At 39.3% G+C, this 22745-nt stretch overlaps 2 protein-coding genes across 2 annotated transcripts in view; both read left to right on the top strand.

The window, feature by feature from the left end:
* The first annotated feature begins 1036 nt into the window (after positions 1–1036).
* Positions 1037–10010, top strand: egr3 (early growth response 3). Its single transcript, XM_044197990.1, has 2 exons — positions 1037–1544; positions 4178–10010. The coding sequence occupies exons 1-2, from the start codon at positions 1391–1393 to the stop codon at positions 5254–5256; spliced, it is 1233 nt and encodes a 410-aa protein (XP_044053925.1). The 5' UTR covers positions 1037–1390; the 3' UTR covers positions 5257–10010.
* Positions 10011–10232: 222 nt separating this feature from the next.
* bin3 (bridging integrator 3) overlaps positions 10233–22745 on the top strand; it is a 32190-nt gene continuing 19677 nt past the window's right edge. Inside the window, exons 1-3 of the mRNA XM_044197991.1 lie at positions 10233–10379; positions 18571–18619; positions 19687–19727. Coding sequence (XP_044053926.1) covers positions 10372–10379; positions 18571–18619; positions 19687–19727 — 98 coding nt within the window. The 5' untranslated portion in view covers positions 10233–10371. The remainder of the gene's footprint in view (positions 10380–18570; positions 18620–19686; positions 19728–22745) is intronic.

Below are 22745 nucleotides of genomic sequence, written 5' to 3'. Positions count from 1 at the left end.
AAACTATGAATGACCCCACAGGCTTTCAGTAACTATAGCTGTTTTGACAAATAAATAAATAAAACCATAAGGGGATATCTTCTGAAACGTTATAAGAAACCAGTGTTGGTACTTTTTGTTCATTAGTTGGCAAATAGGTGAAAAGCGAGCCATGACGCTTTGTCCACTGTCATCTCTTTGAATGTCTGTGGCTTCCGATCACTTTTCCACTACTACTTCACCCGGAACTCACATGTCCAAATACAGACTTGAAGGGGCGGGGCCGGACACTGCCTTATTTGGAGTTTCCACTAAAGCGGTCACTTAGGCTCCAAGTCAAAGCAAGCCTGTGGATTTACTAAGCGCCTGCAATATTTACAAGATTAACTCCGTCAATTACTGTCTTTGTAAGTGTTCCTGCATGAAAAAGGGGTTTGAACCAGTGTTCTGCAATACAGGACGGCACAAAGTGTGTGCATGTTTACCAAGAGCAAAGAGCAAAATGAAAGCTTGTACACTATCCCAAGTCATTTTTCTATCTGAGCTTATATGGACAAAAAGTATAAAAAGTAGTTTGAAAGTAAAGTCAACAAAGAAACATCTTCCAATATTTAGTGAGTATTGGTAGAATATTAACAAACAGCATGTAGACCTAACTTGTGACATAAAGCAGTTAGCCCCCGTAGCCACAACACTCTCTCTTTCTCTCTCACACACACATACACACAGCTGCATAAATAGCTCCCAGTGTGCTTGATGGTCCACAATGGACACAATGACATTAATACAGACAAAACGCTGTTGAATCACTGTCATGTTTTCCACAAGGACAGGAACAGAGGAGAACCGCCGGCTCATCCCGAAGAAGAACGCAGCTGGAGGTGACATGTAGATTTTGTCAACTTTGTAGCTATCTATCAGTCGGAGCCTTTTGCCTCCACTGTAGTTTCCACCGACTGACGCGCGGAGAGCCTGGCGCTGGGCGCTCTGTCCATATATGGTCATCTACGTCACCTAAATGTTCCATCCCCCTATTTAATACAGGCAAACTGGAGTCCCCTATCCAGCTCCAATAGAGCAAGTAGAGCTGCTCTTGTGCAACCAACACCACCACCTCCTCCATTGATTCACAGACTTCAAATTCCCCCACAAGCAGCCCATCAGCTTCCACAGTGATCAGATTAATAACAACAATAGCCTGTGATCACACAGGAGGAGATAACCAGCGCTGCTCGTCCTCCGCGGGATACTTGGATAGCTACAGCAACAGGATCCATCCCTGCTCATCTCTCCTTTTTTCACGCCTGATCCACACCTGTGTTTTCCACTTTGAGAACACCCGCTGTTTTTGTGCATCTACTTGGATACCTGCGTGTTGTCCTTTATAAATGTCGGACTGAATATAACTGCTATGACAGGGAAACTAGCGGAGAAGCTCCCTCTTACCATGAGCAGTTTAATAAACACGATCCCTGACAGTCTCTACCCAGAAGAGGACATCCCGACGTCTATGAATATTTTCACCAGTACGGAATCTATTAACCACTATTCACAGATGAACACAGGTAAGAATTTAATCTACTTTTTCGTGTGTGTGTGTGTGTGTGTGTGTGTGTTTTGATTAAAGTGGTACAATCTACACGAAAGGCAACAGTTGTCTTGGGGCTTGGAGCACCTGTTTGCGCTCTGGCTGTTGCGCACAAAGGCAGATCCCCGTACTGAATACTTTTTCGGGGTCAGGTGTAACACTGCCCACTATGAATTAGATACACCTTTAAAATTATGGACTATCAGGTCGGCCATGTGATATTTCTTTCTTTTATTTTCACTCTTGTCCGTAGCCGAATTTCAAACGCAGCTTGAAAAAGGCAACTGGACTCATATCAAAACTTAAAAAAATAAAATCATCGGCTAAGTTCTTATATTTAAGCTAATCTACTGTATTTATAATACATCTCCAAAGCTGTGCTGTGTTTGAGGAAATGTGTTATGAACGGCTCTGGGGGAAAAGGCTGTTTACGCAAAGTCCACTAAAAACGCAGTCGGCTGTTGATTGAAACTGAAATCTGTAGGTTCTGAGAAAATGTGTCTAATTAATGTGGTCAAACTACAAATGCCACTGATTTATTAGTCTAATAGGCCTGTCCACCCGCAAAGATGGGTCAACTACTTTAGACAATGACTTTCATTCACAACTCTATTAACATGTCACAGATTGGATTTTAGTAGGCGTGTGGGGCTGCTTTTCCCTATATGAAACATGTTTAGACGCCAGGCCCCTAAACCGTCGTATATTCCAATAGCGAGGCCGGATATATGGATTGATTTATTGCTTAGTCCATGTGAACGTATAGCCTATTTCTGTTGAATTCAAACGCCTACATAAAGATGACTTGTTCTTTCGGCTCAGTGTTGCCATTAGATCAATCACTAATTGCACAGGTTCACCTTCTGAGGTGATGGGTCAATGCTGCACGAAATATACTAAATCTGTACTTTCCTGGTGTGGCTGAGAAGCTCGCCTTGTGATGCAGCGACCACAATTTACGTTTACCTGTTTGAACTTCATCTTCATCTTTTTTTATGTTCAAGGTTTTTTGTTCAAAAATTAAATCAGCACCTCAGTTTGAATTTAACTCGAAATATTTTCCCCTCGTTTACCTAAGATGTGTGCGTTAAATTATTCCAGCGCCAGGTCTTAAAAAAAGTATACTTCCTTTTTTAAATAAGTGAATTAAATATAAGCGACTTACACATGTGACATATTACATGTTTCTATAAACACGGCAATGCACTGTATTTTATAATTAATAGAAAAACAAGATGTTGCAGAGTACACCTAGGTGTGTGTTGCAGTTTTAATGACGTCTCATCTTTGTGAAATTAACATTATAAACTCTAAAATTATATGGCTGAAATTTTTGCATGTATGCTATTTTTGGGCAAATAACAATAATACATTTTTAAAGTGTCATGCTGTGATTTCACAGGTGTGTAATGTGCTCTTCAATATTGACCTATAAGAAAGAGTGGTGGCTTTATTTCGTGCCCCTCTTTCTGTTTAAATGTCCTGCTGCTCAAATTACTACCAAACGACTAAAGATTTAGAGTAAAATGCATTAACATCAACTCAGGCCTCTTTTCTTAATGTCATACCCCCCAAAAATAAAAAAATTAAATTAAGCCACAAGTGTCATAGTTTCTATGTACCTCATATGTTGAATGGTATTGTGCAATATATGTCATTTTGCTTTTGTTTGTTTCATTATGATTTGCCTTTAGCCAAATTCCAGCAGGCTGTAATTATTGAGGGAGTGAGTATATAAGCACCCCTGTGTATGATTTCCTGCAAATGAAAAGAGAAATCCATTTTAGCTTCTGTTTAAGAAAGAATTCTTTTCAAATGTCTCACATTAGGCCTTCAGAGGATGATCGGCACATAAATGTATCCCCATTAAGCACATCTGCATTTGATGGTTTTTATGGCATCTTTGGAATAGGTTAAATGTGTGTGTGAGTGTGTGTATTCAGTGTGAAGTGTAAGATTCTGTACAATTAAAATAGCGTGGACATTTGTGAAAACGTTGTTAAGCTCACTAATGCAGAGATTGGATAAGAAACTTTAACACTTTAATTTTTACCCCCATTATGTGCAGATGTTCTTTGCTGCAAATGTGTTTTGTGTCCTTGAGCGTGATAGATGTGGCGTCTGCCTTATAATCCTCCCTGCTGCAAAGAAATCAGATCTTGCCATTCAGTTTGGCTGTCCTCCTGAGGGACACAATGACTGGATCAAAGGGGGTGTTTAGGTCTTGATTTATGAGAGCTTGTGGGATCTGAGAGAGAGAGCAAGACACCACTGTCTCACATGCAGCAGTCACACACTTAACTTACAGGTCTGACAGCGCTCACATTTCTTTATGAACTGTATTGGACTTCTTTTATTTTTGATCTCTTGTTGGCACACTATTACAGAGATATGCAGAAAAGCTGAATTTTCGGACACACCAAGGACCGTCAAGGACTTCAAGTTCATTTAGCTTGACAATGTGAATTCTCTAGACTTTTTTCACAACTTGAGCCACATTTTCACTTTTACAGGATTTTCCTCCCAACTGATTGCACTTCATATTCATGTTTGAGCAACCATGTGGATGATTTGTTCATAATATCTGCTTTTTTATTTGCTTTGATCTAGATAATATCATGGATCTGGGCATGGGCAGCGAGAAAGCAACTGGAGAGATTCAGTATGGATCCAGCTTCCAGTCCAACCGCAGCGGGCAGACTGTCACTTATCTGGGGAAGTTTGCCTTTGACACTCCTCCGTCAGGTGGCATTGGTGGCTCTGGCTGGTGCTCTGATAACAATATCATCAGTCTTGTCAGCGCTGGGATCCTGGGCGTTTCTCCATCACCCAGCACGGTAACGACGCAGACATCATCCTCCGCAGCCAGCATGGGCGGACAGACGTCAGATATGGAGCAGGTTTATGGTCCGCCACTGCCTGCCTATTCCACCTGCAGTGACCTGTACCAGGACCAGGTCTCCTTCCACCACAGCCCTGCCACCAGCACGGCTCTAGCCTACCCTGGCAATGACTATCACTCCACATCCAAAGCCTCCATGGATGGCAGCCTTTTCTCTATGATCCCTGACTACAACCTTTTCCATCATCAGGGGGAGGTTGGCGTGATGGAGCACAAGCCCTTCCAGACCATGGACCCCATCCGAGTCAACCCTCCACCCATCACACCCCTGGAGACCATCAGAGCGTTCAAAGACAAGCAGCAGATTCACCCAGGTTTCATCGGTGGGCAGCAGCACCCGCCTCAGCACCACCCACCGCCACAGACTCTCACCCTCAAACCCATCCGACCACGGAAGTACCCCAACCGCCCCAGCAAAACCCCCGTCCATGAGCGGCCACATGCCTGTCCGGCAGAGAACTGTGACAGACGCTTCTCACGCTCAGACGAGCTCACGCGTCACCTTCGCATCCACACAGGTCACAAACCCTTCCAGTGCCGAATATGCATGCGCTCCTTCAGCCGGAGTGACCACCTGACCACACACATCCGCACACACACAGGTGAGAAACCCTTCTCCTGTGAGTTCTGTGGACGCAAGTTTGCCAGAAGTGACGAGCGAAAGAGACACGCAAAGGTTCACCTGAAACAGAAGGACAAGAAGCCAGCTGACAAGAACAGTGGGGCAGCTGGGAGCCACAGCTCGCCACCCAGCTCCTGTGGGGGGCCAACAGTGGGAACATCATGACCGTCACTACGTGCACTTGGACTGGACCCTCACCACGCCCCATAAAGAGACTTAGGAAGAAGGGATCACATCCACTATGAGATAAATAGGTGACTCTTTTCCTCTCTTTTACATCCCCTGCTATTTTCAGTTCCTTCTATTTTGAGATGGATGCCTTTAGTTTAAGTAAGAGGGGAGAGGCTGCTACGCCCTTCTCTTTCAAGTAACTCAGAGCCTCAGCTACTGTAACACAGTGCCAACACAAAGAAGGGCACCTTGGCACATTCCGTCCAAAAGACCACTGTGTATCTATAGGTTTTGGGTGGATACACGTTTGTAAATTTTACTGAGAATTTCTTAATTGGAAGGAAGCCAGAATCCATCATAAGGGTCAAAACAGACAAAATTACAATGGAGCTTAGTTAAAGGGTGAGTTGTCTGGGATGTATGCATTAATTTTATTAGGCTGTTAAAAAGTGCAATTGGTTATATTTGTGTACTGTCATGGATACCTTATTAGTGGCACTTGACTGTCTTTTTGTTGTTTTTTGTTGAGGTGTCGTGTTTTTATTTTCAAATTGAATGTTGTTTTCTCAAAAGAATGTGCCAAATGTATTGTGGTGATACAGCCAACCTTGTTCTTATTATTGTGCCTGACATTTACCAAACATAACCATGAAATCAGCTTAGCACACATGTTGAGTTAAAGGAAAGATCAGATTCAAACACTGTATCTCAGATTTCGATTTACCTGCACAATTTGGTTAAATCTAGATGATGACTGAATGGGTTACACAAAGCAAACCGATGTCTTGTCCTGTTACCTGTACTTACAAAACAAACACGCCTGCAGCAAATCAAAGCCTTTGCCAATACTTATTTATTTGTAGTCACTGAGAAGACACTGTGTATTTTTGTTGCCTTTTTTAATATGGTGGCTATATGTAGTGTTACCAGATATAATTTCTGTTACTTTTTTTGAAAAGCTCACCAATACTGTTCATTTTTCTTGAGTTCTGCAATTATATGCAATATATTCATGACATATGCCACCAACCCATAAATCAAATTAACTAAGAGCACAGTTAGACAGACTGAACTACTTAAATAAATGCCACTGGGTTGCAAACCAGCAGTATATGAAAGCAAAGATGAATAAGGATGCACAGTGTAAAAAGACTAAATTACTTGGCTGAAGTCACCAAAAGATGAGCAGCGTATGGTAAGAGAAAATTTTTAATGTTTAAATTCATGTTTACATCTTTTCTAATACAGTGAGACTGAGACTGGGTTGTAAACTAAGGAGTTGTTGTTTTTGTACAGTATGCAGATAGATACAGTAGAAGTTTCACTTTTGTACTCAAATGTCAAATGCACCATAACTTAGTATTAAATTGTGCATATATGTGCATGCCTTCATGCACACTATGTAAATACAAATGTCTGCATAAACAATTGACTGAATGCTTGTGCGGAATCTGTCTTAAAGCTTTTAGTAATGTAGTTATAATACAGAATATTTTGTTGTCATAGGTCATTGCAAAATTTTTTGGAGCACTACAATAGTGCCAAATATGGTGTATTATCTTCCATAAAAGAAAAAAAGACTAATAGCATTTGCACCATCTGTACGCTTTAAAGTGGTAACTGGTTTAAGGAAGCACTAATGTGTTCTCTGAATAAACAACAAGATTTTTTTTACATTTTGTGTATCTCCATTATAGTCGCAATCAGTTATTTCAATCAACACATCTTCCCCATTGTAAAGAAAACACTGGTTGTTCTCAGATAGACAGGAGACTAAATGATTGGATCCTTTCTTAAACAAAATATATTACAGGGCAATGCCAATATTTTTCACGGGTGGTTCCTTATTGATCTTTGTCCTGATAGAAGGAAATACCTCTCATATCATCCAATGAAACATTTTGTGTGGGCTCATCTCTTCCAATGGGGTCTTAAAGGTGTATTATAACAATAGTGACAAATTTACAACAGTGACCAGTGACTACATTTGATAAAACTTACTGATGCCAGCATAATCACTTTTTCTCAGAAATATTTTATTTTGAGCTTACCTCTGTAAAGGAGGAAGGTTTTGTTTCTCTAAGACTGCATTATGGCCTTGGGGAGCAAAAGCAAATAACTGAGATGCTAATATGGCATTTTCATCATTTATAATGAATTTATTATATTTTTGGTAAAAAATAAATTAAAAAAACAATGAAAAATTGTGAAAATTGAAAATTCCAGAATGAATAAGACTGCAGATATTGAAAATCATAAGGTATTTACTTCTGTCAAGGCTAGTATAAAACCCATACGTCAAAAATATTGGTACTGGTTTTAGCAAACAAATCATTCAGATTTATTCCATTACTGTTAATGTATTATTTGAGGAGTAAGAACCTTGTCCATGTGCTAAGATAGTTTCTGACTTTTATGGATTAAGTTTATTGCTCAAATGCCTCCTTTTAAAAGAAACATTCTTCTCTCCATCTGCTTTGACAATATTTCTGGTTATTGGCTGTGCTCTCTGACTGTTAAGGAGTGTAGGCTGTATGCGAGGAAGATCATTTATATTGTTACATTGTTATCAGCTGGAAAAAAATGTATTGTACTGGTCAGTAGACACATCAATCAGACTTCAGAGAATATCGACTGACAAATGCCAAGGCCAAAAGAAATATTCAGAAAAGCAGTGCCATGAGAACACAGTGCATACAGAAATGAGCTTTCAAGGCCATGCTTTCCCTTCCCCTGTAACAACCAGTTTTCACTGCTGAGCTTCCTGGCAAGTGTCCACCTATTTTCCAATTAATTTGGCCTCAGAGAGTCTTTTCTCAACTCATCTACATGGTTAAATGAACAGACCTCCTTGCACTTTTTCAGATAGTTTAAAAGTTCACACACAGCTAACTGTAAATCAAGTGTATCATAAAATATTTTATTTTATTGCATGGATGGTCATCAACAAATGAAACTTTTCTGAGCTTATCCCATGCAATACAATACAACTGAAATGAAAATCACAGCTTAACAAACTGAAAATGTAACTTTTTACATATTACATTTCACGGCATTCCTTATTTCTGATCTCAGATAATTAGCTTGATAGTAACTAAGATTCAAACATTAGATTGGGATTTGCCAGGTTAAATCTTTCAATGAGTAATGACCTATAATGTAAACATCATGTAATAGACAGTCTCATGGAGTTAACACAAAAGACTATATATAGTACATGAGGTGATAGGAAATACAAAATGTTTCTCTTTAATGTTTATCTAGAATAATTTGATGTTAGACATTATAGACTCTGAATCATTTTGAATTTATTTGACCAAAAAATATGCTCTGGTGTGCTCTTGATTTGACACTTTGCTGGTGAGAATGGATGTTTTTAATTATAATATATAGAATGTGACCTTCTCTAAGAGAAAACTGTGTTTATGTTGCTTTGTGTTAGGGAATGATGCAGAGTAAGGCGGAGACTACACCAAACTATTTCCACATCTAAATGAAGCCATGTAATTACAACTTTGCAAACACAATATTTCATCAGTCATATCATCTCACTGTGTTTGTCACTTTTGTTTTGTGACACTTTTGTAATGGACAGATAGATTTTGTAAAATGTATATGATCCCCTCCATCCCACTCCCTCAATATAGTTTGGTGGTTGAACAACAATACAGGCTGCACCATGTTCTGCTAAACAATAATCCTTCTGTGTAATGTGTGAATGCTATAGATATATGTCAGTGACTTGTTAAACAAACTCAGAAACAACCCCCTCTTAATAGTGCATCTCCAAGAATAATTTATTTTATGTTTTTTATGTTCTATTGTCCAAAAGTGGGCAGCTGAACGCTTTGAAATGGAATTTGCCTCATGCTCGTTCTCTGCTCCACGTTGGATCCGAGCCAACATCAGCAGCCATCTTTGTGCCAAACTGGGTTGCAGGGTTGGCTGATCAAAAACAATATGTGATGAGAACTCCACAGGAGCAACAAATCATAAATGTGACCTCAGTCCACTTGCAGTTGAAGGCAGCCTTGTGCTAATGTTTGTGTTTAACTGTTTGATTTAGCCTCCGTGAAGTTGGCCTTGGGCAGGGCAATAGGCTTGGGCTCATTCATGACAATTAAAAATTACAGGATTTTCTTTTTTTTTTAAACTCACGTTTGAAGAGATTTCAATAATGTGTAGATATTATAGGCTACTCATGTCATCTTATGGACTACAGGGTGGCTTCAGGGATTTTGTGGTCTTCAACAGTGACACTGTGGTGTTCAGATGGAGTCGAGACTCACTGTTTTCTGTTGTGTTGTGTTTCCTTTTCATTACAGTATATCCTCATGTTTGCATGTGCACGGAAATGTTCCAAAGTGCTACCCTCAGATGCTGTGGGTGGTGCTCATTTCTTTATTATGCATGAAAATAAAAGTCACATTGGGTGAAATGGGATAAACCTAACAACAATTCAAGACAGACAATTGAAAACACACACTGGGATAACTGTTCTGTTGGCTTTTTTTAATAAGAAAACAAGGGGTCTTGTTTAAAATGTTGTGGATGTCTTTAGCCTATTTCATGTTTTTATTACCTTATAATAAGGTCCTTTTATGATGAGCTGAATATTGAAATGAATTTTACTATATTCTTGTGATGGGGAGATGTGCTCCCCTGTTTACTTGCCACTTAAGTTTGTTGTAATGCAATTGTTTTGTTATTTCTATGTAAGTACTTGAATAAAGAAAAATATCACTTGCCTTCAGTTTGCTTGGGTCTCTCTTATACGTGCTTGCGCGCACATGCACGCCAGAACGTTACCGAACACACGCGTGCACGCGCATGGCATTTAACTTGATGAATATGCCTGCATTATAAACACACATTTTACAAAAACATGTGAGCAGTAGCCGTCAGGCATTACTATATTAACACATTATAACGTTTATAGGTATTTTTTTCGCTTAGCTCGTTTCTGTGAAGAAACGTCCTCAGAGGAAACACGAGCGGCTTAGCCCCGGACTTCCTGTTTAATGTTCGACTGTTGACTGGTAGACAGGGATGAGGTCCTCGGAAGATAATAAAACTACCCAATGAAACCGGAATAAAAGTTCACTCAAAATGAGCTGGTATGTATTTTGGCTACACCGTCAATTTAGCGTATTAGATTAAAAGTATAACTTTAAACGATACATTAATAGTGATCTAGGACAGATGGCTTGTCGACCGGGCTCCGGCTATTTCCTGCTAGCGTTTCACAAACAGTAACGTTACAGTAGAACAGGAGTTAGCGCTAGCTTGTTAAACTCACAGCTCACGAATATAACCGACTTTTCTAACAGTTAATCGGCGGATAGCAGTATCTGTCTTGTTAAACAGTTGCTAGCAAAGAGGTAGTTGTTTCAAACAGCTGACTTCGAAGGGGTATATCTGCTTGTTTATACTGTTTAAATATACCCAGGCTGTGCCTTTAGCATAACATGGAAACTCAATGTAACTAATTTAGGTCAACAGGGTCATCAACACTGAAGCCATTTAAAGGGATTTGATCATCATTTGACAGTAACAGCCAGTAACAGTTAATCAACTGTTACAAGCTAACGTTAGCATTTTGACATGAACTTCAGAACCATTGAGGATTTATGTTACTTTTTGTACTTCTCTAAGTTATAGACATAATAGTAACATGATGATGATGATGATGTTGTTGTTGTGTCGTTTACCATGTAGCTAACGTTATGTGTGCCGCGAAGAGTAGTGACGATGAGTATTTCCTAGAAAGTAGGTGGGTAGGTCAGTGTGTTGATACCCCTAACATATTTACTGTTATTAACAAAGCTGTGGGTTTCAGCAGGTATCCACAAGCATCTAGGACACCCATATGTTCAAATGTTGTTTTAGTAGTGCAACACAAGTTGAACGGTTTTTGGGTGGGCTTTCAGGAAACATTTGGGCTACTAATCCACAAATCTTAAGTTACCTACTGGAAGCAAGAGAAGCCTCTGACAGCTAAGCACAGTTTAATATCAGGTTTTATGGGCACAGTTGACACAGTTATGTCTGCAGACCCGATCTTTGGATTTTGTTCACTTTGAAGCGTATGTATCATTTGTCAGTATAGCACCACAACTAAAGTCACTTTAATAATGATCAAGTATTATAGCTGAGCCAATTAGTCAGTTGACAACAATAATTCAGCAATTATTTTGGTGACCAGTTATTCTTTTAAGTAGTATTTCAAACAAGTAAGCCAAACATTTTCTGATTCCAGCTTCTCAAATGTGACAATTTTGTTGCTTTTCTTTGTCTTATATGATAGTAAATTAATAGATTTGGGTTTGGGGTAAAGCATTCAATTTCAAGACCTCACCTTTTGTTGTGATGGTCAGTTTACACCATTTTCTGACATTATTCCATGGAGAGTAATTGAAAACATAATTGGCAGTAATGAAAATAATAGTAAGTTTCAACCCTAATCAGCAAGGAATATGAAAATGATTACCATGTCATTTTTATTGTATGATATACTTTTGTCTCTTTTAAGATTTGGAAGTTTTTAATCTTTGTAGTTCATAGTAATTTGCTATGATTATGGAATCACGTTCAATGAATGAAGAGATGTAGTGTGAACAGTTGGTTTTATGACGTAGTCTACATGGATGATCTGCACTGATATTAGCTGAATCTGCGAGTCTTGTAATCAGAGATTTTCCATCCCGCTGATTACCTCCCTGAGAAAGTAAACAACAGCAAACAAGGCTGTGCTGTAATTTTCAGCCAAATAGAACCAAGAAAAAAGTATTCGTCCACAACAGAATATGTTTTGTGCATTTCTGATTCTTGACTCCTCTCTCAGATAAGTTAAGTTTATTTAAATAAAATATCTCTATGATACACAATGTGTGAATTGGCTTTACAGGCCCACATCAGCCCTAGTTCCTGACCCAACCCAGTTCTCTGAGGAGACAGGGAGACAACTCCCCAAAACCTTTGCTTATAAGAAAAAGTTCACTCAAGGGTGTCTGAGAATTTATTTATCATTGGCTCCACCGTGTCTTCTCATGTAGGTGCTTTGTATAAATAGCTATAGTCTGAATCTGTAGCATTATGTACTATGGTCATGTTTTGTTAAAGGAAAATATAGGGGGAAATCAGAATCAGAAATACTTGATTGATCCCTGAGGGGAAACTGTTCTTGAAAACAGTTGCCCACCAGGTTCAGCAAGATGTATAATCTGCTTTTAAGTCTGCGTTCATCACTCCGTGTATTGTATGTTTCACATATGGGGATGGCATGTGTCATTGTCTTTCATAGCCTATGTTTCATACTATGTGTGGTACCAATAGTTTGCTTAGGTATTGAGGGATTTTAGAAAATCAAAATAGCTGTAAGTTTGAATAGATCACATTTGTAGCTCAACATTGACTAACTTTTGGTGAGTGTTTATAAATTGGAACGTTTTGGTTATTTGACAAAAACATAGGCTACGCAAAGAAGTGGCTGTTGTGACAGTAATAGACCATTTGGTTTATCGTCCTCACATTTTAGGCTTTCGGGCTATGCCGGCAATGAAGCGGGACTTGTCTACTACAATTGCTAGGAAGTTTGCAACCCATTAACATCTACAACAGTTGAATTCTGTCTTGTTATGACAACATGTTTTTAATTTCATTGTATCACTCAGAATTTGGCTATGACTATACTTGATTTTTGGTATGTATGGGAAGGTTTGTCATACCAGTCCTCAATTGTGTGCTGCTGTTTAGAAGTTTAAAAAGAGGTTTGAATAAATTCAGTGCTCATTTCTCACAAGTCATAAATGCAGTTCGAGAGGAAATGGGGAGAAATTAACACGTATTATAACACACTCTTTAAGTACGTCTGTGACGTATATGTACATGAACTTCCTTTATAATACGTTACACATTCTCAGTATCATTTTCAGGGAAGACAATAATCAAGTAAGCAAGACGGCGTCACTCAGTTCAATCAGACAGTCAATAGCTGGCAAGCGGCACTTCTACCAGCACGCACCGCCAAACACAAGGTCAAGAATGGGGTGCTTGACCAGTAAAAAGAGTCCTTTATGGGCTCTGCTGACTGATGCATTCCAGTAGGGCATGCACACTTGCTTCTATGACGTGAGAGGTTTGACTTTGGGGTCATCATCAGAACAATTCCACTTCCCAACATCTTCAAATAGCCCTCTGTGCTCCATGGAATATTAAAGTTGAATGATGCACTATCCCTATAAAGGCATACACATTTGCAGTTTTTCGTGAAAAGCCATTGGTTCTTCCAGTCGGTGCATAATGCGTCCCGGATAGAGAAGACTGTCATGTCTTTGTTCTTGCCTACGTGCTTACTTGATGACAGTGACGTGTAGCCTATTACAGCAAAGATCAGATAGCTCTGTAAATGCAAGTTGACCAACTTGTTGATAATGACAGAAAATGTGGAACAGCAGCTTTTTAATACATCTGGGCCTGAAAATGGTCAATGACCGAATATTACCAATAACCTCTCAAGTTATCGTGATTCTCTAAAAATCCTATTCCCTAAAACAATCCTATTTATTTATCTTTTGAGTTATTGGTTGGTATTTATGTACAGATACTATGATGGTAGATTATCAAATTGTCCAAAGTATTTAGCACTACATATTCAGCTGAACTACCCATGTCTGCCATCACTAGGCTTAGATTTCTTCAGCTGGTGTAACACATAAGTTTTCTATCTTCTGCTGTCTTGTGGCCGGGCCTCTAGTATGTCAGACACTAGTTCTGGGTTCACAGGACCCGACTTACCAATGTTTCTAAATGTGACAGCCCCTACCGAAATATTGCTGTGTGAAGAAACATTAGAAATGATTCTCACAGTGACTACCATCATCCCTCTTTCTCATTCTCTCCCTCTGGTTTTCTGCTACATTTTCCCTCTCCCTCCCCGAAGCACACTTCACTCTGTGTGTTTGCCAGTTCTCATGAGCAGTTGAAGAGAGTGACCACTTTCCTTTGGCTCTTTGTAGAAGTGGATATACTCTGAATATATAAAATTAAGGGCTCTCTTCAGTTTTTTCCCCAAGCAAATATATCCTTTGGTACATTACTACATACACTTGGGCGGACTCTCTTGATGTCATCGAGAAACAAATCCTGTCATGGTCAGCTCTGCCAAAATGTAGCAAAAGAGAACATTGAAAGCAAACATTTAAATATATGGTTCATGGTGCATTGGTGGCAGTTTGGAACACTGTAATGTTTATACTTAACTCTTCCATTGGCTTTTTGCTATGGATGTCATGATTTTCTCTCCGACACACCCACCAAAAGGGGAGCAAACACCAAAAGCTGTTGCCAAATGTTGTGCATTGTTGGTAGAAAACCAGGAAAACACAAACTAATGCAAAATTGCAATCTCACTCTGAATGCACCACTAATGCTCTCCATTTAAGGGAATGTAAAACATCATATCAACCAAGTGATACTATACTTGTCAAGTTTCTTAAAATACATCCACATTGGCTGGGTTTTAGCACTTAAAGTTCAGTTATTAAATTAAAATAGACACATTATTGCATATATTTGTTAGTTAAGCTTTATTTATTCAGGAGGTCTCATTGAGATCCAGATCTCTTTTACAAGATAAACCTGAGGCAAATTGCATATATACATCATCATAACAAGACAGTTCAGTCACACAAAGCAGACATCACACACACAGACACACTAATTAAAACAATCGCATATTATTAGCAAGAAAACCTCTAATGTCCCTCAGAGGAATGAGTGTCTGCAATTTGTTTTGCAGTTCATTCCAGTAGCAAGTTGTATGGTACCTATTAGTATAAAACCTATCAGTATATATGAGCCAGTTGTGTAGCTGTGTGTAGTTGTAGTTTCTGCCTGTATTGGGGATTTATCATTTATAAATACTGGAAAATGTTGTGGGTAAAGGTGTCACAAATCATGATGGCATATGCCAAACAAAGGAATACCATATTAGCAAGAGGAACAGTAGTCACAAGAAGTAGGTGCTCAACCACACTGACTGTAAGGGTTAATGGGATATGTACTCAACATGAGAAACTAGTGTTAAGGGAGGTAAGTCTGTCTGACCAGGCTGAATTGATTTTCAAGTGGTTGTTTCCAGATTTAAATCACAGTGAAAACTGATCTTGGAAGATTTAGTCTGGCTGTGTAGAGCTCCTGGTTCTCCTTATTGTTACTTTGGGAGAGCACTGATTGATCTCAAGCCCGAGTTAACATTCAAAGAAATCTCTGTTAAATTATGCTGCTGTTGCATCTTGGAAATGGAATTCAATACAATTTCAGAGACTGCTACACACGTACGTATTGTGACGTTATAGTGTAGTAATCAAAGAAAGGTGAGTCACATAACATGTCGGTGAGTAATTTCTGTGGTTATTTTCCGTGTTGGCTCTCCCAAATGATGACACAGTGGGTGAAACTACTTTCCTGAGCCAAAAGCAACAATGTTTTTAGGCATCAGTAGTCTGTTCAGATTCTGATGATTTAAAGGATGAATTCAAAACTTTAACTTCAACAAGATAAGGCCAGGACAATTGGTACCTGATACAACCTAAAGCACAGCATCAGCACAGCAAATCAAAGGAAATCTTGATACCTTAGCCACTAGTGAAACCTGTTATTTTTATTTTTTTACTAGATTAATCCTGCTGTTATTTGACCATGTTGAGTTTTGTGATTGAGCTGTCATCAAAAGGATCTTCCCCACACATCAGTAGCATTCCCTGGTTGCACAACGAGGCCCTACATCACACCCTCTCTTTTCCATCTCATTAGTCTACACACCTTTCTTTTGACGCAGCTGCTGCCTCACCCTGCCTGTCAGCAGCAACTGTCCATCATATAGCTTAGATTTCAGGCTATTAGTGCCACATCAATGACAACCTACAGCCAAGCACATTGGCAAGGCAGTGTTTTCTGTCTCTCTTGGATTCCCAAAGCACTCTGGTGCTCGGCAGCAACTTATTAAGGCAAAGGCAAGGTTTTGAAATGGGGATAAAAGATTGTGTTTTAACTAAGAAGGAACATGTTTCTTTTTCTTTTCCCTAAGACTATAGATCAGGATGTCAGTGTGTTTTGTCTTTCAAGAGTGAAGAAAAGTTTGTATTTCATTCTGAAAATTAGGTGCAGCTATTGCACTTACACTAAACCCCATGACATACATTGGTCTGCAAAAGTGTTTGCCCCCTTCCTGATTTCTTATTTTTTTGCATGTTTGTCATACTTAAATGTTTCAGATCATCAAACAAATTATATATTAGTCAAAGATAACACAAATAAACACAAAATGCAGTTTTTAAGGGTTGTTGTTATTAAGGGAAAACAAAATCCAAACCTACATGGCCCTGTGTGAAATATTGATTGCCCCCTAAACCTAATAACTGGTTGAGCCACCCTTAGCAGCAACAACTGCAATCAAGCGTTTGCGATAACTTGCACTGAGTCTTTTACAGCACTGTGGAGGAATTTTGGCCCACTCATCTTTGCAGAATTGTTGTAATTCAGCCACATTGGAGGGTTTTCGAGCATGAACTGCCTTTTTAAGGTCATGCCACAGCATCTCAATAGGATTCAGGCCACTCCAAAGTCTTCATTTTGTTCTTCTTCATTTGTCAGCCTCACTAGAATGCTGTATCAAATTCACATCTGAATCCATATAAGGTTCGGCTGTTATGCAACAGATGTTGAATAAACATTCGCAAACATTTTGCTCAACTTATCTCCACTAGGCTACTCCAAAGTCTTCATTTTGTTCTTCAGCCATTCAGAGACCCCACAACAACATCCAAAGAACTGCAGGCCTCACTTGCCTCAGTTAAGGTCAGTGTTTGTGACTCCACCATAAGAAAGAGACTGGGCAAAAATGGCCTGCATGGCAGAGTTCCAAGACGAAAACCACTGCTGAGCAAAAAGAACATTAAGGCTTGTCTCATTTTTGCCAGAAAACATCTTGATGATCCCCAAGACTTTTGGGAAAATACTCTGTGGACTGACGAGACAAAAGTTGAACTTTATGGAAGGTGTGTGTCCCATTACATCTGGCGTCAAAGTAAGACCGCATTTCAAAAAAAGAACACCATACCAACAGTAAAATATTGTGGTGGTATTGTGATGGTTTTGCTGCTTCAGGACCTGGAAGACTTGCTGTGATAAATGGAACCATGAATTCTGCTGTCTACCAAAAACTCCTGAAGGAGAATGTCCGGCCATCTGTTCGTGACCTCAAGCTGAAGCGAACTTGGGTTCTGCAGCAGGACAATGATCCAAAACACACCAGCAAGTCCACCTCTGAATGGCTGAAGAAGAACAAAGTGAAAACTTTGGAGTGGCCTAGTCAAAGTCCTGACCTGAATCCTATTGAGATGCTGTGGCATGACCTTAAAAAGGCAGTTCATGCTCGAAAACCCTCCAATGTGGCTGAATTACAGCAATTCTGCAAAGATGAGTGGGCCAAAATTCCTCCACAGTGCTGTAAAAGACTCATTGCAAGTTATCGCAAACACTTGATTGCAGTTGTTGCTGCTAAGGGTGGCTCAACCAGTTATTAGGTTTGGGGGCAATCACTATTTCACACAGGGCCATGTAGGTTTGGATTTTGTTTTCCCTTAATAATAATAACCTTCATTTAAAAACTGCATTTTGTGTTTACTTGTATTATCTTTGACTAATATTTAAATTTGTTTGATGATCTGAAACATTTAAGTGTGACAAACATGCAAAAAAATAAGAAATCAGGAAGGGGGCAAACCACTGTATTTTGTTTTTATGATTGACTTGTATCACTGGTCTCAAGTTTTCTTTTAAAAGCAAGTCATTGTCCTTGCTGTACCCTCTTGAGTCCCAATATATTAGGGTGTCTGCCTGACATTGTGAAATAGGCCTGCTATTTTTCTGATATACAATATAGCGAGTGCATCTGTGTTTGATTGCCAGCCGGGATCATGCAGTAAAGCCACACTGAGAAGAGGGGACAACCATTTCTGTTTAGTGATACCCACCTGCAATGGGAGACAGATGTGTTTAGTGATGACATGAAGTTAATGTACATGACTTTGACAGCACACTCCAGAGAAGCAGGAATTAACAGCTTCAGATTGTCCGTGTCAGGGATCTGAAATAGGCCCTTGTTCACCTTTAGACCTGCACCAGCCTCTAGTCACCCATTATGCAACTGATGACAATCTAAGAGTTTGGTCATTCCACCCTTTAGGTAGTCATTTTCCAGTTGGTTATGTGTTTCACCTGTCATTTCCTTTTGTGTGATTTCAGGATTCCCTTCAAGATTGGACAACCAAAGAAGCAGATTGTCTCTAAAACCGTAAGTCACTCGCATAGAACAAAAGTTGACTCACTCAAAAAGGTTTAGTGCATACAAGTCAATCAAGTCTACATAAATGAATAAATAAAAACTTGCTTTAAGGCAGTATTTGTAAAAACATGCTTTTGTGAAGTTTTAGCTGTAGTTGTTCAGTTTTACAAATGGTATATACAACATGAATAGTAGCCTAAATATTGTCATCAAAGTGCCTATTTGTCTGAGCCATGCAAGGGGGCAGAGGTGATTACCTTGAAATGACAGTGAGTGGGTGTTCTCCTTGCTGGAGAAAACCACTTCCAGTGTAATGGGTCTGTGGCCCGGTAGTCACTGTCAGACTGGGTTTCCAGCTTCCTGTGCCATCCTAGGCAAAAACTAGGGAGTGGGTTAGAGGCAGCCCAGTCGATGATCAACTAGAGACAAACTTTCAGCTGCCTTCCTCGTTGTTTTGGCCACTGTGTTTAAATCCAGGAGCCCACAGAACCACAAGACAGGAACCCATGCAGCCTCTGTAACCTGCTTGGCATGTTTTAGAGACATGGTTAGACAAACTGTCTTAGCCCTTGTTGACCCTGGGAAGTTGATGTACTGAAGTATTTTACCTGCATTTCAACCACTAGAACCCCAGTTCCTTAGCTGTGGTCCATGCCCCCGAAAAAGTCTCTGTTCCTGAGAAAGTTCATGGCCGTAAAGGAGTAAACCGTTGAACCATGGTTGAGTGGTAACGCAAGACTGCAGAAACTTATCAACATCATTCATTCATACTACAAACAAGCACTGGTTATTGCTAGTATGTATTACATCTCAAACCATGTGGTCACGTTTTAATTTGTTATCAGTCTAATTTGCCTGCATTTCTTCAGTTAATGTTGAAATGTAAACAGAAATTTTGTATTCCTGACAGTTCTTGGAAAGTGTAGTTCCTCAGGCTCTGTGGTCAAAAAACATTGTATCATTATCATGTGTTCATACCTTATGATTATCCATTTGCTGTGATTAAAAATTCAAATTAAAATACGTGTTAAATAATGGAAACACAGAATTTGACATGAAATGTGTTGTTTTTTTAGGTTGAAAGAGACTTCGAGCGAGAATATGACAAGCTCCAAAAGTAAGTTTGCATTTTGATCCAAGGTCTATACTAAGGTAGACGTTCAAAGAGGTTTTCTGTATGTGGTATTCATATCTCTTTGCCGAGTTTGTGATTCTGATACAGGTTTTTACAACTCAAAACCTGCTTTGTGTGTATGAGGTTCATGTATGTCTAAAATGGCGGTCTCTTGGTGCCTTCAATTTGGTGAAAGGTGATTTCTCCTACTCCATATCTGTGCCCACATAATGCATTTTATTTTTCTGGAAGTACTGTTCAAATTCTTAAACCCGGTCATCGGTCAGAGGTGTCCTTGTGCCAATATGAAAAATTCCTAGTCTTATTATCTTGGTCAAAATAAGCATGTTAAGTAAACGCTCATCATCAACATTTAATTGTGCAATTGTACATACAGTTTCTTTGTCCCACACAATTTGCCAATCCCTGCTGTGTTTGGTCACTTCTTTTTCTCAACAATGAACTGTGAAAGGACCCACGTTTGAGCTATCGTGGAGTCTGAAATTAGAAATTGAGAAAGAGAGCTTACTTTCCGTTAGATATTCCCCTCAATCTCTGATAAACCTAGATTTAAGATAGAAGTTATAATCTTGTGAAATTTCCTGTAAATGCATAATTTCAAATTCAAAAAAAGCTTTAATGTAAGTATTTCATTAATTTGTGGATGTAGACATGCTCAAGGCTTTTTTGCAACTTAAAAGCCTAAACTAAAAAGTAAATTTAAAAAACGGTTGACAGCTATTATTTACTGTAACAGCCTACCTTGAATTGAGTAACATGATAGCAGTGTTTCTATGAAACAAAAGAGAAAGGGGTACAGAGCACTTCAGCACCCAAGACCTGAGAGGTCAGTACATCCGGACCTTCTCTTACTGTGAGGCAGAGGTTATAGAAACTCCCTAAGGGCCCCACAGGATGAGTGGGAGCACCATTTTCTTCTCAGGTTTTGTTGAGTAGGAGGGCCCATTATCAGGAAGGTGTGGTGCCAACAGACCTTATAGATGAGTCAGAGTTGCAGGCATGTACAGACATTTAGGTCCTCCACCCTAGAGATCCATATCAACACATCGTGGTGCATCTGTGGCCTAAATATACTTGGTAGGCCTCACCATGATTCCTGTTTTTACATTCTCTCTGCCTGACAAAAGATAATTTTAGTGTACTTTGACTTGTGATTTTGTGGGATTAATAATATTTAATCTAAAATAAGTATAATTGCACAGCAGCAAGCTTCTCATCTTAAATAGAGCCTGACTGATACAGGAGTTTTGAGGCCAGTACTGATATCAATGTGTGAGAGTTACAAAAATCTAATAACAATAGTCTTTTTTTTTTACATAAATGCATAACATACATACACTTTTTGAAAATGTGTAGTGAGCTGGACATTGTACGTTTTGAAAAACTTAACGTAAAAATAAACTTGTCAGTGCTCTCTCTGTCACTTATTTTAAAATGATCTTAAAGGACAAACACCAATACGATATATCTGCAATTAGCAAATATCAAACAATCTTTTGTCCCAGGTTATTTATCTGTCTACCTCCAAGCTGGACACACACACACACTACACAAACATGCAATGCAGCTTGAATGCTAACTGGCTTAATGGCCATCAGTTTACCTTTTGGGGGTATCCAACCAACCTTTCAAAATCAACATGTTGTAAGACGGGTGTGAGAAAATATAATTTGGCATAAATTATTCTGCTTGATGCACACATGCCAGGTTGAATTTCTAGTGTAAATATTGCAGGGGCCAGATTTAATGTACTGAAACTACACAACTCTAGTTGGTAATTAAAGCAGTGACTTACATGGAACCACAGTGCCTGACCTGGTTCTTGTGAGAATGGCAATGACCAGGGGTCTCATTTATAACTGTTGCATATGCACAAAACGGGCCTGAAATAGGTGTATGCCACTTCCCATGCAAAAGTTGTGATCTATAAAAACAAACTTGACAGGAGAATGTGTGCATCTGTAAGTAAACTCTGACCCACGCGTATGCACATTTTGGAGACAGGGGAAATTGCCGACGCAGATGGTGAGGTGGTGAATTGAAGCCAGATTGTATAATGATGCCTCTCATTTAATTTCACACATATCATATCAAACATTAATTATATATCCATGTTATCATAAACATTCAAACCAGCAATGTTATTTGTACTTGCGCTTGTAGTGAGCCATAACTATTCCTCTGTCTCACTATAACATTCTGATAAAATCATCATTGGTTGTAGTACATCCGATAGCATTAAAGAATTGCAGAACAAAGCGTCAGTAGTTTTTAATAATCTCTTCGAATATTGTGCATAAATCACCAAGTACGCGTTTAGTTGTTATATAATTTTTGTGCGTAAAATCACTGCAGTGAACAAGACTGTGCTGTCAGGCGCACAGCACAGTCTTTGCGTTGACCATTTATGGTTGAATGTAGGCATGTAGAGGCTGGGATATGAGGCTGATCCATGTGTGCACATTTCCAGGTGGACTGTGATTTATAAAGGGAAAGTTTACCTGCAGGTGTGCGTACGCACGGTTTTATAAATCTGAAATTTATAAAATGCCATTTTCAGCTTTTGTGCGCACGTACACTTTTAGTAAGGACGCACTGTTTTAGAAATGAGACCCCTGGTATTTACCCAAAAGGAATCTGGTGTGAATGATCAAATGTGGTTGAATTCCTGTTCCTTTTCTGTGTCATACAAAGGGTTTGTGTGTGAAAGTCGTATAAAATGCAGTAGTGTCTTTCCAGTTTTCAGTAGGCGATGTGGCTAGGTGATTGTGGCTGCACAGGCCCAACATTGGGGCACTGGAGCAGCAGCTGTTCCACTAGGCCAATCTATTAGCACCTTTTGGAAAGAGACTCCAGGCTCACCTGGCGCTCATCCAGAATGGCTCTCTCACTGTCAGTGCTGACAGTGTGGGTAAGATGCAAGAGCATTGTGCAACACAAGTAGGAGGTACTATCTGGAACTTGCACTTTCACATGCAAAAACAAGCACTACAAGAACAC

Source organism: Siniperca chuatsi, linkage group LG5 (genome assembly GCF_020085105.1).
Source record: "Siniperca chuatsi isolate FFG_IHB_CAS linkage group LG5, ASM2008510v1, whole genome shotgun sequence".
Lineage (NCBI taxonomy): Eukaryota > Metazoa > Chordata > Actinopteri > Centrarchiformes > Sinipercidae > Siniperca > Siniperca chuatsi.
Note: the sequence above shows the minus strand (reverse complement) of the source record. Positions and strands in the feature narration are given on the sequence as shown.